A 16,853-nucleotide genomic window follows, 5' to 3' on the forward strand; every position below is an offset into this window, starting at 1 on the left:
TATAACCTGGTATTATGTGCATTAAAAAAGCACATTTATGTATGTATGTAGGTATCATAAGTAGGTACACATTGCTGGGAAAGAAATATTGAGGCCAAATGTTGTCCCAGAACTTACAAATGACGCCTATCATGAAACAGAAGCATGTCCAGCACAATTAGTATTAGGTTTACAAATTTTTATATCATTTTTTTAAGTAGAAATGGTTATAAATGAATTTTTAGGCTGACATAATTTACATAATGTACATATGACGGTCAAAATGTACAAAATAAAATATATTTTACAAAATTAAATTAGGAAAATACTTTTAATTAATATAAATTTGTCACGCAAAAATGAATGCAAATTTAATTAAAGGGAAGTAATTGAATTGTCGTTATGTTATTTTATATGTTTTACTATGAGAAATTAATTTGAAATTATGTTAGAAGTGATTCCATCATTAGTTCTATGAATAAATCATTTTCCTTGTGTTGGATATTGGTGGAAGAGGGTGGAAAAGTAATTGATGGAAGTGTTTGACAGAAAGAATTTCTCATCACGACTGTATTTTCAAAGAATCTTTTCCCATAACTTATTGTTGACGTTGCGATTTAACTTTACGTGCCATATACACACTTCTTGCAATAAATTCACACAGAGACATACCTTGAGAATTTCTCATCATTACGCCAAGTTATGAATTACTTATTTGATGAATAAAAAAAAACCTGAATATATAATTCTAACACCGTAACAAACCTCTTCGGGGTTTAGAATTTCAAATGCAATTAATATTAATGCCGTGGTTATTAATTTAAATGAAAAAGAAAAAAAAGTTATAATCGCATCATGACATTTTCCTAAAGCTAAATGTAATGTAATTTATTTTTATTTATTTGCAGAATTTGAAGAACCAAATCATGACGACAAATCTGTGGGTGGAACAGGTGAGTTATGTGGTAGGGATAGGGGTGGTTATATGATATTTGGGGTGGTGGGGCGATGGCAGGTGGTATTTCAGTTGGGTTGTATACATTTGTTGGCATGAATGGAAACTAGAGGTATCACCCTTCAAATTGAATGCGTGAATCATCGGCATCCACATATAAGCCTTTTCAGTTCTCAACCCCCCCCCTGACAATATAGAACAGCATCTGCCACCCCTCCCCGTGGAATTATCCACATGTCAACAGGACTGTTAGCAGAGTTCAATACTTTATAAATCACCACACATTTTGGTCGACACCTGAGAACAATGGGGTGGCATGACTTTCGTAAAGTTCCTCCACCAGAACAGTCCATTTGGGTGCTTCTCAATGGAATACAGATAGTTTTCATTCTCTATATTGGGACTGGACGTCATGTAAATAAATGCTATGTGTATTGCTACACAGTAGCTAGTATGAATGGGAATACAGTTTGTTCAAGAAGAGAGTGTGATATGAAGTGCCAAAAGAACGGAATCTTTTTAGTAAAAATGATTTTCTGACAATTAAGGAGTAGATTCTGATATATAAATCTTTTCTTCGTCAGTTAGAAGATTTGAGGTATTATAGGAAAAATCTTATAAAATTTTGATATTCTATTTCTTTCTTTAATCCGGTTTTTGAAGGAAGATTACTTTTCCTGAGCACTTTAAATAATTTTTAACCTGTTTTCTACAACAACCAATTCCTTATTTTTTTTCTTTTATAGCCTTATGTTAAAATCTTACAACAACTTTTTGGTTAATAGAAAAGAAGAGATTTCTATCAAAATCGTTTAATTTTTAAGTAAATGGTTGTGACAAAATATTTTTTATTCGTATTGAAAGAGTAATTTGGCTGTTGGATGTTTTAATTAAAATCTATATGTATATAATGAATTTTCCATATAATATGTACATTAACTTTGGGGACAGATTACCACACAACGCTGTAGTTTGAGATTTAATTTAATTTTCTCACAGTGTTTTTCGTTCTTTTACAACCACTATTTACTTACCCCATCCTCCTTCCTTCCTCCCATTTTGCAAGGGAAATCAGCACGATGGAAAGTGAAGGGGAGGGGGGGGCAAAATGTAAATTGGACTCTATTATTTCGAGATGTGTGATAAGAGAAAATTTCAATTTGCAATATTCTGTCATTATACTACTTAAATTATTATATAGTGTACTATATGTATATGTATGTATGTATGTGTCTGGAAATTTGAGACTTTTATTCAACATTGGTCTATTTTCACAGTCATGGTATGACTACAAACTACGATGGGAACCAAAGGAATACGGAGGAGTTCAAATGCTTCATGTTCCATCGGATCATATTTGGCGACCAGATATTGTTCTCTACAATAAGTAAGTAAATTTCTTCTTTATCTTTTTCTTTTAATTTTTGTTCTATTTCTTCATTTTTAATTTAGAAAAGATTCTACGTGTCATAATACTTAAATTCTTAATATTAATTTAATGTTCAATATATACCCAAAAGCTAAAGGGAATGGCAACGAAAAGGATTATACGAAATTTTTGAGAAAAAAAGGAAATTTTAGTTATTTTTACCTATACACAAAAAAGAAAAGAAATACATGTAATATACCAAAAGTTACAATGAGAAGAGTAACTCTCAAACTTTAATGTATTTCTTCGTCGATAGGAAAGCTTTTTGTACACGTTCTTTTTTCTTCCAAGTGTGTTACCTAATTTTCCCCTAATTTCTTTTTTCTCATTTCCTATTGCATTAACTTTTTGACCATATTACAAGTAGAATTTATTAGAGACAATGTCTTTCGCGCATCTTGTTCTCAGTGTAACTATTTTATATATTTTTCTATACCTATAACATCACACACGAATAGTCAAGTATATTTATATACTACATATGCCATTGGAGATGAAGTTTGCAAGAGCAAACAAAGCCATAATATAATTTATGTGTTGTGTGCTGTTCAATTGAGAAAAACGATGTCTCGGTGGGGTCGTTTTTTTTTTGAAATCTAACATCATACGTCTGTGAAAGTGTCGCATATCTATTTTGCTCTCCTAGCCAAAAAGCGGTGTGTGGATGGCATTGGTCGAATAGTGATGATATCCTGAAATGGGCCATTTTCACATACCATTGCTGTATGTCAGTTATATATGCATATACTTATGTTTAATATAACATCACACTGCTACTGCGAGAAAATCCAATCCCAAAAGATAAAATACCATCGATTTTTTGTCCCGCCTTCCATTTTCTTTTATATTGCATCGAAATGAATCTGACAGACGCCTCAGTCAGAACACCCCCTGCCCACCCACCTCCATCTCCCAATCAGCCCATCTAGCTTAGAAAAGTCCTCCCCACAACACTTTAGGCCTGTGAAGCATTTGAATATGGACAAAAGCAATGTGACAATAGAAGCCACTCCAGGAGGAGGACTATATAGGAAAGAAAAGACCTTTCTTTGCGAAATAGGCAAATTAATTTTTATACCCCTGATTGGGATTAAATTCAGAAAATTGAGCGAAAAACGATAAAAAGAAATATTTAAATGCGCTTGACTTGCGAGTTACTATCTTACAAAGTCTTTGGGGATAATGATAGAACCCCAATTAGTTACAATCATTATAAAATAACGTGTGTGTGTGTGTGGCTCAAGTACCACCACCCACCCCCATTGCTATAAAGAAGACACCAAATGAGCCACATAAAAGAAACACTTTGGAAGCAGCACACATCGCATGTGATGGAAAGTCCTATAATATTTGTAACGCTTGAGGAGGTCCTTCTGAAATTTCATACAACGTCTCGCGCGCGCTAATTCAGTTAAATAACCATGGAGCTTGTGATAAAGACTCCCGCGTATTTAAAAGATACCAAACTTTCGTCACAGCTCAACGTAAATCAAATAAATGAGCTTCGTAATGAGTTTTCATTGCAAGTTTAGTTCTTAAAGTTACAACACTTTGCATTTTGTATGACATGTTGTAAAGTAAAGAATATTATGCAAGAAAAGAAGGGAAATCAATCCATGCACTAAAACACAACGGAAGAATTCTAATTAATTTCACTAAATCATCCTAAATTATATTATGTTGCTAATTCTTTGATTTCGAGAATGCACTGTGGAGCTATTCTATATACCAAAATACTATTCCCAGTTGGAAATTACTAAGCTCAATTATAGGTATCACAAGGAAGGTAAATTTAATTAACAGCTAAAAGTGTCAATTGGATAATTCGGGTCCCATCTTTTAATCAGAAAATTCTGCTTTTAAACAAACTTTTAACTTTTAAAGTTTAGACATATTTTTGACTGAAAACAGTTTTTCACATTTTCTGGCTCTCCTTTTGATTTTAGAGCAAATCTGAATGGATTTTTGGGTTATCCCGTACCCGCAGGTTTATCAATAAGGCTGATCGATGAATATTCTTCTGATCAAAACAGAACATTCTTCTGATCAAAAGCAGAATTTTCTGATCAAAAGATTTGATATGGATAATTCAGAAGTACAACATTTCACTCAATTAATTTTAAATCAAATAAATTCAATTTCTCAAATATATTTAAATAATTCAATTCAACTTTTTTTTAGACACGCTTGAAATAATTTTAACTTCTTCTATACATAAAAGCAAACACTTTTGCGACATGACAAAGTCATAAAGAGTTTTAAATAATTAACAAAATGGGAAACACGTAATAATCTTTTGTCATATTCAACGTCTCTAACGAAATTGATGCTAAACTTGGAAATTCTGACCCAATTTTTAACCCCCCCCTTTCTCTCTCTATATATAAAATTCATACATAATTATGATTCTTTCGTGAATAAGTTTGTCAGAGTGGTTTAGATTTCTAATTTTTCGTTTATGCATAAATTTTTGTTAATTTTTTGTGGATGTTTCAAAACTTTCATCTATCGTCATATGTTGTTTGTTATGTAAAATATATCCTTTTTCTTCTCTTTTACAATGAATATGTACATGACACCTTATGTACAATTATATATAGTAAAATTATGTATAATTTTTGTATGAATGCCAAAATAACAAGAAATATTTGTATAATATAATGAAAATCACAGTGCGGATGGAAATTTCGAGGTGACTTTAGCGACAAAAGCAACAATTTATTCAGAAGGTTTAGTTGAATGGAAACCACCGGCTATTTACAAGTCTTCTTGCGAAATTGACGTCGAATACTTTCCTTTTGATGAACAAACGTGTGTTTTAAAATTCGGCAGCTGGACTTATGATGGGTTTAAGGTATGTTCTGTGCCTATTTTACAACACAAAAAATATGCTTTTTATCAGAGCATCTCTTTAAATCAACAACAAAAACACCCTCTCTCTCTTTTTTCATGTGAAAATTTTCGCACAATTCGCGACTTTTTTACATCCCTACACGAAAGCACGAAAACACATTAATTTCATTAATAAATTTTCATTAATAAAATACAAATTAATTACAAATGTTCCATTTTTTATCATTGCAAACACTCTATAGCCCCTAATATTCATTGTCTTTTGGATTGATGAAGCAAATACAAAAAATTCGGTCAAACTTTTCTCCAAAAGCTCCTCTTGAGAAATGCGCTTTCCTTACTCTTCTTTTTTTTCATTTTTCTTCTAATTGAATCTCTCAATTTGTAACGCTTAATATCATCAAATTCCTTCGTGGTTTTATGCTATCATTTAAGAGGTAATTTTGAGATGAGGAAGATATAAATTCTTTATACGGCAGGCTAATTTATTTATGATTAGTTGTCAAGGTTTATTTCTCTCCCAAAAAATAAATTCACAAATAAGTTTTTTTTGTGAATTAAAAATGAAGAGATAAAGCTTATTAAAAAAAACAATATTTACTCTCAATATATTTTTTGATTGACAGAATATTTGCAATTTTTAAATTATATTTGATTTGAATTTTTAATTGACAACAAAAAAAAAACACAAAGCTGCCCCAAAAAATTAGTTTTAAGTCTAATTGCTTATGTGCAATTCAATTAAATTGATACCATTTCAATATAATTAAAAAAGAGTAGGGGAGACCGGGGTTAAAAAAGTCATTTAAGGGTTTAGAAGAAGCTCAAAATATCATATTTCCCAAACAGATAAAGCGAAATGTATAGCTCATTTCTTTATGAAATTTACTGCCCTACAAGTCTTTCTCTGATCATTTTGTTCTATCTAACTAGGAAATATGATATTTTAAGCTTTTTCCAAAACCTTAAGTGACTTTTTTTTACCCCACTCTCCCCTATAATTTTTTATTCGTGATAAATTGCAGTCTAACTAATTAATACACAATATTTGATAGCGTCAAATTTTTGGAAATTATTATAATGCAATTCAAGCTGACGCGACACATTTGTAAAATTAGTATATTTTTTTTCCTTTTTTGTGGGGGCAACAAACATGAATATTTTGCTATGTATGAATACATTTTACGTCTCTATATCAAGATTGAACGCGAAAATTATGGTGGGACTGTTATGTTGACTTTGGTTTGGTTACACATACACAGCAAAAATATGCAGCATTCTACCCATTTTTATGCTCCTTTTTTGTCTGTCTATTTTGATTCATCTTGTAAATAAGAATGGTACACAATGTTTGGAGGCATGGTGAGGGGTAGAAGATGGTACTCTCCCGCCAGACAATATTTAATATTGAAGAACATGTTTCGTTTATTGAGTGCCCTATATGGAAAAATCAATATGAAATTTGACTACGTTACCATTAACGCAAAGATACTATTCTGTGGAAGTTGCTTTATCTCTCCTCCTTAACATACTTTCACTACATATAGTACCTACTACCAAACCAAAGAAGTAGGTGTACTGTACAACATACACTGTATACCACAACATAATAATTTCTGATAAGGTAAAAGATGCTGATCTTTGTGGTATTTCCTCCCGTCGTCCTCGCACGCGTGTCTGTGTGGAAAAGTCACGATGACGACAAGGAGGACGATGAGGGATGAAGGGAATCAGAAGGAAAAAAATCCAGATTTTTTTTTCAACGCAGTACGATGTATAATATTTTTAGTTTAAGACATATTTATCTAGCGTGATTGTTGATGACAATAAATCGTGACTCCTCACGGCTACCATGTAAACTCCCACCCCCGCTCATCCTCTGCTGGGTGCCGGAAATAATATTTCGTCTTCATTTGCAGGAGACAAATACATGGTGTCTGTTGCCCCCATGATTTTTCTCAACTCTGTATACGCGTGCGAGGACGACAAAATATGCCATGGGCAATAATTTTTCTTCAATTACATAACATACAGAGCATACACCATTATGTATTTATGTAGCACCCACAGGAGGGGGGGTGTGGGAAAATTAGAGAATGAGTGGATATATGTGTGTATGTGTTAAAAGTGTAAAAGCCGAAAAGGGTTAAATGCCGGGGGCGGAGTGTTAGGGATTAATGGAATGAAACGATGAAATAATAATAGAGACATGAGAGAAAGTTAATTCACTACAATTTCACTAATGTTATTTAATCAGACCCACTACTTTGCCGCTACATATACAACCTTTTGTGTAGCCCACCTCTTCCCAACCGCACGAGAAACATCCTTTTTGATAAATGAAGAGGGTTTGTACAGGTGTTTGTGTGTGTGTTTTGCAGAAACTTTCTATATAATCCTTTTATTACCTGCAAAGTAATTTTCAGCTTCACATCTAATGGACAATTTTCTATTTGGTCTACAACACAGCGAAAAGGATGGACATGAATTAAACAATAATTACTCCGCATAAAGGTTTTGTTTGCATTAATTATATACCTACTTTCTTTGGATGAGAATACCTAATATTAATGCAAAAAAAAAATGTGGCCCAATTAAGGTGTTGAAAAAGCCGAAAATTTGGAACATTTAAAAAATATTTCTTGTGCCTATGAAGAAGAAAAAAAATCCTTAAAGATTCCTAAATTAATTTCAGGTAAATGTTTAAATAGAAAATTCAACGATAAACACCTGAATTGGGTTAGTCTTTTGTAGCAATTTTAATATGTATACAAATTCGCCTGAAAAGATATTTTATTTCCGGACCATAAGATGCTGTGAGTAGAAAATAACTGCGGAGGAAGTCAATACAATATAGAATAATATTATATCCTGACCGGTGCGTGATTTATTGTTGCCAAGTAAAGAAGAAAAAGGAAGATCCTCATCATTGTGACAGGATGGGAGGATATTTGAACAAAATGTTGTGTTTGGTTTTGACTATTTTGTCACTATGTGTGCCTCATATTTTAGCCATTTACTACCTTATATGTTTCTGTGTAATTCAGTGTCTCTCATAGTGAGTATATATTCGTGTTTTAACCCTGTTTTTCTTGTCAACTTTTCTTCAAAATTATCAATCATTTGGAAAAATATTTAACTTTTTTTTCTAAACCAAAAACGTGAAAGAAATTAATGATGGTTTCCCAACAAATATTGTTTGTTTACAGCGCAGACGGCCACTACGAAGTTACTTTAATGACCAAGGCGACAGTTTACCACACGGGCCTTGTTATATGGCAACCACCAGCGGTATACAAATCGTCCTGTTCCATTGATGTTGAATATTTCCCATATGACGTCCAAACGTGTGTGTTAAAATTGGGAAGTTGGACCTATGATGGTTTCAAGGTGCAAGAAAATCACAAAAATGCATTAAACTTTATGAGAAATGATGCTAAAAGCCTATAATATGATTTTTTTCTTTTAAAACCGGAATGTTTTTATTAAGATTTTTGCGAATTTGATCAGTTTATCGTTTTTTTGTTTTTTTTTTTTCTTAGACGAAACACTTGTGATAAAGAGCAGTCTGTTGAAATGGGAGAAAATGTATAAGAAAAAATATTGGTCAATTTTCAATGTTGTGGGAGTCAAACGCGGGATTTGATCTTTTTTTGAAATTCCTCGTTTATTATCGTTGCTATGTTTCGGAGCTACCCCCAATAATTAATGCCTGAGGAAGGAGAAATAAAGCTCCGAAACGTAGCAAAGATAATAAACGAGGAATTTCAAAAAATGTAAGATCCCGCCTTTAAGAAAAAATAATTGTTTTATAATTTGAAAGAAATAAAAAATAATAAAAAATCAAACATTTGGAAAACTTGAAACATTTTCTCCTATTTTCAACGAAAAAAAAATTTATGTTCTTTTTAAAGGAAAATAGTAATTTTTGAAGCAATTAGAATATTTTTAATTGCAACAGTTCCCAGTTTTCTTTATGTAAAAGTGAAACACTCTTGCTAAAACGTAAAAATTTTCATGCTCTTTTGATGAATAAAAAATTTTTGAATCAAAAAATAAATTCTTGTCCTGATGAAGAAAGCAAATAGATGTAAAAATTTTTTTGAAAGATTGTTTTTGTGTTGTTACTAGCGGTGAGCCTGATTAGGTGGTATTTTCCTTTAATTTTTTTTACCTTTTTTCTTGTGAAAATACACACCCAAATTCTATTAAATTCTGTTGTGCTCTTGTGCCTCCGTAATATTAATGGATTGCTCTGTAAAATTAGTTTTGGAACCTATTTAATAGAATTTTGGTGTTGTAACGGTGTTAAAAAAAAAATTGAATGGTTAAATTAGAAGAATTTTTTTAAATAAAAAAAATAAATAAACTAAAAGCGACCAGAAAGCAAATAGTGAAAAAAAGCATTAAAGAACGTTTTATTTTAACGCAGCATTGGACTATTTGATTAATTTCTCTTTTTTGTATATTTTCTTTAAAAACTTTTGCAACAAAAGCATTTAAGGAATAGAACTAAAAAAAATAATATTGTTTTTAGTGCAGGACAATGATAGAAAAATGAATTCCTCCCAAAAATACCAGCACTTTTGGACTGTGAATGGAATATTTTAATGGGAAAGGTATAAAATCTCTGTAAATTTTTGTTCTAATAATTGTCTTTAACACAAAATATGTTTTTTGAATAAAAATAATTGTGATTTTTTTCTGAAAATCAAACTTTATTTAATTCTCTACATCAAACTTTATTCCCTTTTTTTCATTTTCCATCCTATGTGTATTGTCCCCTTTTTTACTCATTTTCTTTCCTAACTAACCTAAAATAAAAATAATAATAATAATATCTTTAAAAAAAATCAACGAGTTAATGAACTAATATATTGAATAATATTCTCTAAGAAGAATAAATGTCTAAATAAATAATAAAATGAAGGAAACGCAGTAAAACCTACAACTCTTTATTAGGAAAATTAACTTCATTCTCATTTTTTTTCTTTATTAAAAAAATGAAATGAACGCAAAACTTTCTATGGTAAACTTCTAACTTTTGCAAGTTGCATGTTTTGGAAGTATCAGAACTTCTTTTCTTTTTTATTATTCCTATATATATATATTTCTTGTATTGTTTTTCCAAGAAAAAGAAATTCAAACTGTACATATTTTTGTCGTTCTCACAACTAAGCGCCTGTTTTTGACAATACACTAAATTATATATGTTGTAATATATTTATTAAAAATATATATCATACACTAATACTTGTGAAAAGAATTTTTTCAATTAAAATCATCTTTTCATTAAATATATCTTCTGTAAATAATCTATAGCTTTCACCTTCATTTTATGTACATATAAAATCCATTAAATTTAAAAATTAATAATAATATATAAAATCACCTTAAAACTTATTTTATCCATTTAAATATTTTATTATTTTTCATATTAAAATTTTTCCAAACATTTTTTTACCTTTCAAAAGTTACCTCCAAAAAAAAAAGAAATTATTTTATACCTTTTCCAAACTTCAGGGAGCAAATTTATACTTCTCAAAAAAAATTGCATTTATATATTTTCAGATTGATGTGATTTTTATTTATTAGAAAATTAAACATAGAATGTTTTTTACTTAATTTCTCGCATGCTAACTCTTTAATCCCATTTTATACAGGAATTTTCATTATCTCACCTAAATACCTCTTTAAATGTTTAATCAATCAAAATGTTATGGAATTTTGATATGCATTTGGCATCATGGACATAATTTGTTTTACAAATAAGCAAAGTAATTTAGGCTTTTGTTGTGCATTTTGCATTTTAATGGCCATTAAATGTGATGATGTTAATAAAATACATAAAACAAAAAAAAGCTTTCAATTTAATTAGATTGTTTTATAATAATGTTGAAGAAATCAAGGAATTTGTTATGAATTTTAATTCCTCTCAGTAATTAAGGCTTATGTGTGCGCTTAATTGAAAGTGAATGCGATAAACTAACCTTCTTTTACATAAATTCTTCTGAACAAACTAATTTTCTAGATTTTTCGTTCTGGAAATTGTAATTTTTAAAGAAATCTGTAATGATTTATTAACAGAGAATAATTTTTTTGTATCTTTTGAATGTATTTAATTTGAGAGAAAGCTCACAAAAATCAATTTAATACTTGGAGGACACGAATTTCTAATCTCTGAGTTTAATTAACCTTTGAGCTTAATTTTCTATGATAAAGAAAACGTTTTTCCAGATTTTCTTTTGACGAACTTCCATTATTTCAAGTCACCTGCTCATAGATATAGAATTTATCAAGATAAGCTCTATAGATTTTAATCTATGGCTGTTTAAAAAGTCAAATTGGCAGCAATTACCAGTTTTGTCCTCTAAGTGTTAAATTTTTTAGCTTTATCGTCAAAATTTATTAAATGTTGTAGCTGCTAATTTTTCTTTTGAATGTTAATCTTAAATACCCAAAGCCTCTTCTTCCTATTGAAAGCTTATCTGGAGTTAATTCAGATATGCACACAAGTTTATTTTTGACGTTTTCATTTTATCTAATTTTATTGAGATCCAATAAGAATGAGATTTAACCATTTTTTGTTAAACTATTGAATTAATTTTAATACAACATAATGCGCATATCTGAGTTGAACTAGCCTTTCTCCAAACACTAACGAAAGAACTATTCTGTATATCATTCAATATTGAAAGTAATAGTTAAATGGGAGTTTATAGGATTTACTGCAACCACATTTTTTCTGTGTTTTCTTCAAGAACTTTTGAGTTTATTGTCAAGTTTTTTTTTCTTTGGTAATCGCAAACGCGTTTTGATTCACGTTTTGCTATTATTATTATTATTTTTGTTTAATGTCTCCTATCATAATAAGGAAGAGTTTATGTCCCCTTCTCTATTTCCTCTATGTCCTTAATTCTATTATTGAATTATGATATGAAATTTAAAAAAAATCAGTAAGAAAAGAATTTTGTCCACAATGTTCGTGTTTGATTCCAGATTTTGTAATGAAACTTTGAAGCTCATTTTGATTGAAATTCTCTATATATGTCGGTGTTATTTCAGGCCTTTGGATCCATCGATATAGTGTGTTCATTATCGTTTACTATACATAATAAAAATATTATTTTTCACTTTATTATCAATTCCTAAACTGATATGATTTTGATGGTTTTTCCCTCTATACCTCTCTTTCACACTCGCTCTATCTCGAGATGGTTATTTACATACCTATATAAAATGTGTTAGGTTTTACTTTGAAAAATTAATCCGCATTTTCAGTACAAAATCTCTCTTACATAGCCCCTAAATCCTCTCTCTCTCTCTTTCTCTCTCTCTTTTTTATGGTGTTTTATCAATTTGAATGATGATTGAACTTATGTGTACACGAAATAAAGCATTTAGAAAGCGCATCTGTGGCATAAAGAATAATCTATATAATATATTAATAAAGAAGTCATGTTCAAATAGTGAGTCGACATTTTATAGCGACAAAACCTTATTTTTGGAACTTATCCATTTTTTTGCTATAATACAACAACAACAAAATGCAAAGAAGTCCATCAAAGGATCTCATTTGCAAATTGCACCCATAAAAAACATCCTTCATTCATTTTTCGCATGCATGAAAATGCTTTCAACACGACAAACGCAACAAAATTTCCCATTCAAAGCTATCAAATTTCTCATTTACATTTTCTTTTTGTTTTTAAGCAAAGAATTTATCCTCACCACACATTAAAACTCCTATAAAATCCATCTCACTTTATCCTGCCAAAAGCTAAAACCAAAAAAAGAAAAAGAAAAAAACTAAAACAGACAGAATGCTTCAATAAAATCCAAAATCACACAAAATTATTCCTTCGCTCTTGTGAAAAAATAAATGAAAACGACAATTTGCTTGCTTATCGAAGTGATATGTTTTACTTAATTATAATTGCCTTCTTAACCCTTTCCCCCTCAACAACAACATGCACCACAAAAAATATTACTCACATATGCGGGCAGGTGGATCTACGGCATATGGATGAGCAATCCGGAAGCAATATTGTGGACGTCGGGGTGGATCTATCGGAATTCTATATGTCCGTCGAGTGGGATATTCTCGAAGTGCCAGCTGTTAGGTATGTATTTTCACCATAATCTATATAAATTGTTTCATATTATTTCATAGGAAAATCCCTTAAGGTCATACTAAGCAAGTTCTAGACACACAACAAAATTAAACTTTGTCCAACTTTTTTAAGCTAATTAAATGTTTTTCCTCCGAGATTAGAAATAGGAAAATTTCCCGTGAAAATGTCAAATGAAAATTAAAAATCAATAAAGTGATTTTGGAGCTCTTTGAGAGAGGGATTTGTACTTATTAATTAAACGTTTCCTCTCCAAGAATTTCCATTTCAACTGTGATTTATTGGATTTTAATATAATGATAGAAAATTCATTAAAAATGAATAAAAATTGTAATTGTAGTGTTGAACACTAATCTCTACTAGTCTCAAAAAAATATTATTCATAAAGTCACAGAGAATAGAGAACATGAGGAAGTGAGGAAGTAAAAACTATGCTGAACAATGAGAGATGGGTTTAAAATGATTTTTTCCACTTTTCCCGTCTAAATTTCAAGTGTCTGCTGGACATATGTATGCAACAGCAACAAAATGAACATAGAAATATGCTATGTATCCATGCAAACATATTTTTTGTATATATCAATTTGATTTTAGGGATTTTGTGTTTTTTTTTCTCGTGCAAAATGAATAAAAGGAAATCATGGCTATTTTTTTGCAGAAATGAAAAATTCTACACATGCTGTGATGAGCCATACTTGGACATAACATTCAACATAACAATGCGGAGGAAAACATTGTTCTATACGGTTAACATAATCATACCCTGCATGGGGATTTCATTTTTGACCGTTTTAACGTTCTATTTGCCATCGGACAGTGGCGAAAAGGTCAGTATATAAGGGAAAGAGGGGTCAGTAGAGCTCTATTTTAAAACAGTCGTCCCTAAATTAATTTTCTTTAAATTAATATAACTAAATTCTAGCTATATCTATCTCTTTTAAAACAGCAGTGTGTAAAATTACTTTAAAAAAATGAATTCAAATTCAGGGATCAAAAAATCCATAAAATCGTTGAAATTTAAGTACAAATTTCAAAGATTTCAAGGATTTTTTTATCGTTGAATAGCACCAATTATTCCAATTTTCTCTCTACTAATTTCAGGTCACACTCTCCATATCAATTTTAATTAGTCTCCATGTGTTCTTTCTGCTAGTCGTCGAAATTATCCCCCCAACATCCTTAGTTGTGCCACTGTTGGGAAAATATCTTATTTTCGCCATGATATTAGTGTCAATAAGGTGAGTTTTTGAGTGGAGAAAAGAGATTTTGTGTGAGAATCCCCAAGAAATATATACTTTAATATATAATTTAAAAGAAAATAAGGGAAAACAATAAACGAACATTAATTGGCATTTAATTCCAGAGTTATTTTTGCCCTTAATCCCGTTTCCCGTCTCTTTCGCAGCTTTCAATTCCACCTCCCTTTTAAAACCCCGTGAACACTTTCTCTTCTCCCGTAAAACTACATCTCGTATTATGTACCAGTGTTATATATAAATACGCGAGTTGTGCGGTTTGAGTAAACTTCATCATACCATAATTTATATTAATGAACAAAATATATATACGTATAAAATACAGAGCAATATAATCCCAGAATCCTTTCCAACTAACATCGCGGAAGGGAGAAAGAAAATTTAATTGACTGCTTTCATGGTATTAAGAGGCAAAAGGAAGTGCCATTGTTTATACACAACACGCATACTGTTGAGGACTTTATTGTTGTTGAACTTAATTCGGAAGTAATGCCAAAAGAGATTGATATAAGGTGGGAAATTAATATCGAGAGCTCCACTGTACAGCTTTTGTGGTGCCTATCAAATAAAATATATTGCCGCACATGCGGGTGCAAATAAATGCCATACGGATATCAAATTGAACACTTGCCGATAGAGCTTTTGCTGTATTATTGAGCATTGGAGCAGACATTGTGGATTACATGTAATGCTGAAAAGTGACAAATGTGGGGGGAGGTGGGTGAAATAATATGGATTATGCTTCTGTGTAAATACGTATTTACGTACTTATACTATTTTCCTCTAAAATAAAAGTTAGTAAATAAATTCAAATCAGGATAATCCTTTTCCCAAAGGAGTCTATTCACTTTAATTCGAAAAAAAGAGTTTAATGCAAGAAACATAGAGGAAGTCCCCTGCATATAATTAAAAATTAATTTTTAAATTATTGAAGGGAATTACACTTTGGAATAATTCTTTTTGTCGGTAGTTTTGGCAAAATGGTCGGTAATTTTGGTAAAAGTGTCGGTTATTATTTTATTTGAAAACTTTTTTATATGCAATAGAAATTATACAAAAATCTTGGAACTTCTAAGCTGAATGATGAATTTTACCAAATCTACCGACACTTTTGCCCAAATTACCGACCGTTTTCCCAAAACTACCGACACTTTAACGACACCCTTATACTTTCATTCATTCAATTAAAGAGGACTAGTCATTTAAGTATGAATCAGTCCCCAAGGAGGTAACCAATTTTTGTTTTTAAATTATCGTAGGGCATTACTAAAGACTCAAGAAAAGCGTAGTCATTTCCCGGAAAAGCGCTGGGAAATATACGAATTTTCACATTTTATGTCAAATCGGGTGCAAACTTTTTTGATTTTTTTCTTAATTTCTAGTTATTCTAGAAAATTCCTTTCTGTGCCATATGAAAGCTATTTAAAGGCCTAACAATATATATTTAAACCATTTTCCCACGGTGGAAAACTCGCGAGATTTTCCGGCATTGAACTTTTCTTTCGCTTCCCATTTCTCTAATATTGAACGTGACCAATTTTAAAATATCTCATTTTGTAGCATTTTTAATTATCTTTCATTTGGTATAGCACTTGCCCGGGAAATCCACTGGGAAAACTCGCTACAGAATGATTTTCCAAAGTTAAGCACGTTTTCGCGTTGGAGGAAAAGAGATGGCCAATTTTTTTCTAGAGGAATTCTTAGAACATTCTACAAACATCAAAGAGAAGAAATCGTTTATCTCTTTTCTTCCAACGCGAAAATGTGCTTAACTTTGGAAAATCTTTCTGTAGCGAGTTTTCCCAGCGGATTTCCCGGGCAAGTGCTATACCAAATGAAAGATAATTAAAAATGCTACAAAATGAGATATTTTAAAATTGGTCACGAACAATATTGGAGAAAAGGAAAACGAAAGAAAAGTTGAATGCCGGAAAATCTCGCGAGTTTTCCACCGTGGGAAAATGGTTTAAATATATATTGTTAGGCCTTTAAATAACTTTCATATGACACAGAAAAGAATTTTCTAGAATAACTAGAAATTAAGAAAAAAATCAAAAAAGTTTGCACCCGATTTGACATAAAATGTGAAAATTCGTATATTTCCCAGCGCTTTTCCGGGAAATGACCACGCTTTTCTTGAGTCTTTGACAATGCCCTATGATAATTTAAAAATTAAATTTGGTTACATCTTTGGGGACTGATTCATACTAGAATGACTAACCCTCTTTGCTTACAAACAGAGGGCTTAA

At 30.9% G+C, this 16,853-nt stretch overlaps 1 protein-coding gene across 7 annotated transcripts in view; it reads left to right on the forward strand.

Moving 5' to 3' along the window:
* Nucleotides 1-16,853, forward strand: part of LOC129787753 (acetylcholine receptor subunit alpha-like) — a 29,073-nt gene that overhangs the window by 7,197 nt on the left and 5,023 nt on the right. For 2 of the 7 annotated variants that reach the window (XM_055823509.1, XM_055823510.1), the window contains exons 3-8: nt 888-932; nt 2,212-2,321; nt 5,037-5,217; nt 13,224-13,339; nt 14,007-14,175; nt 14,450-14,586. In XM_055823509.1, the coding sequence (XP_055679484.1) occupies nt 888-932; nt 2,212-2,321; nt 5,037-5,217; nt 13,224-13,339; nt 14,007-14,175; nt 14,450-14,586 (758 nt within the window). Of the gene's footprint in view, nt 1-887; nt 933-2,211; nt 2,322-5,036; nt 5,218-8,425; nt 8,607-8,852; nt 9,836-13,223; nt 13,340-14,006; nt 14,176-14,449; nt 14,587-16,853 lie in introns of those variants that run through there. The other 5 variants (XM_055823508.1, XM_055823511.1, XM_055823512.1 and 2 more) reach the window with 5 other exon arrangements.

This window comes from Lutzomyia longipalpis, chromosome 1 (genome assembly GCF_024334085.1).
Source record: "Lutzomyia longipalpis isolate SR_M1_2022 chromosome 1, ASM2433408v1".
NCBI lineage: Eukaryota > Metazoa > Arthropoda > Insecta > Diptera > Psychodidae > Lutzomyia > Lutzomyia longipalpis.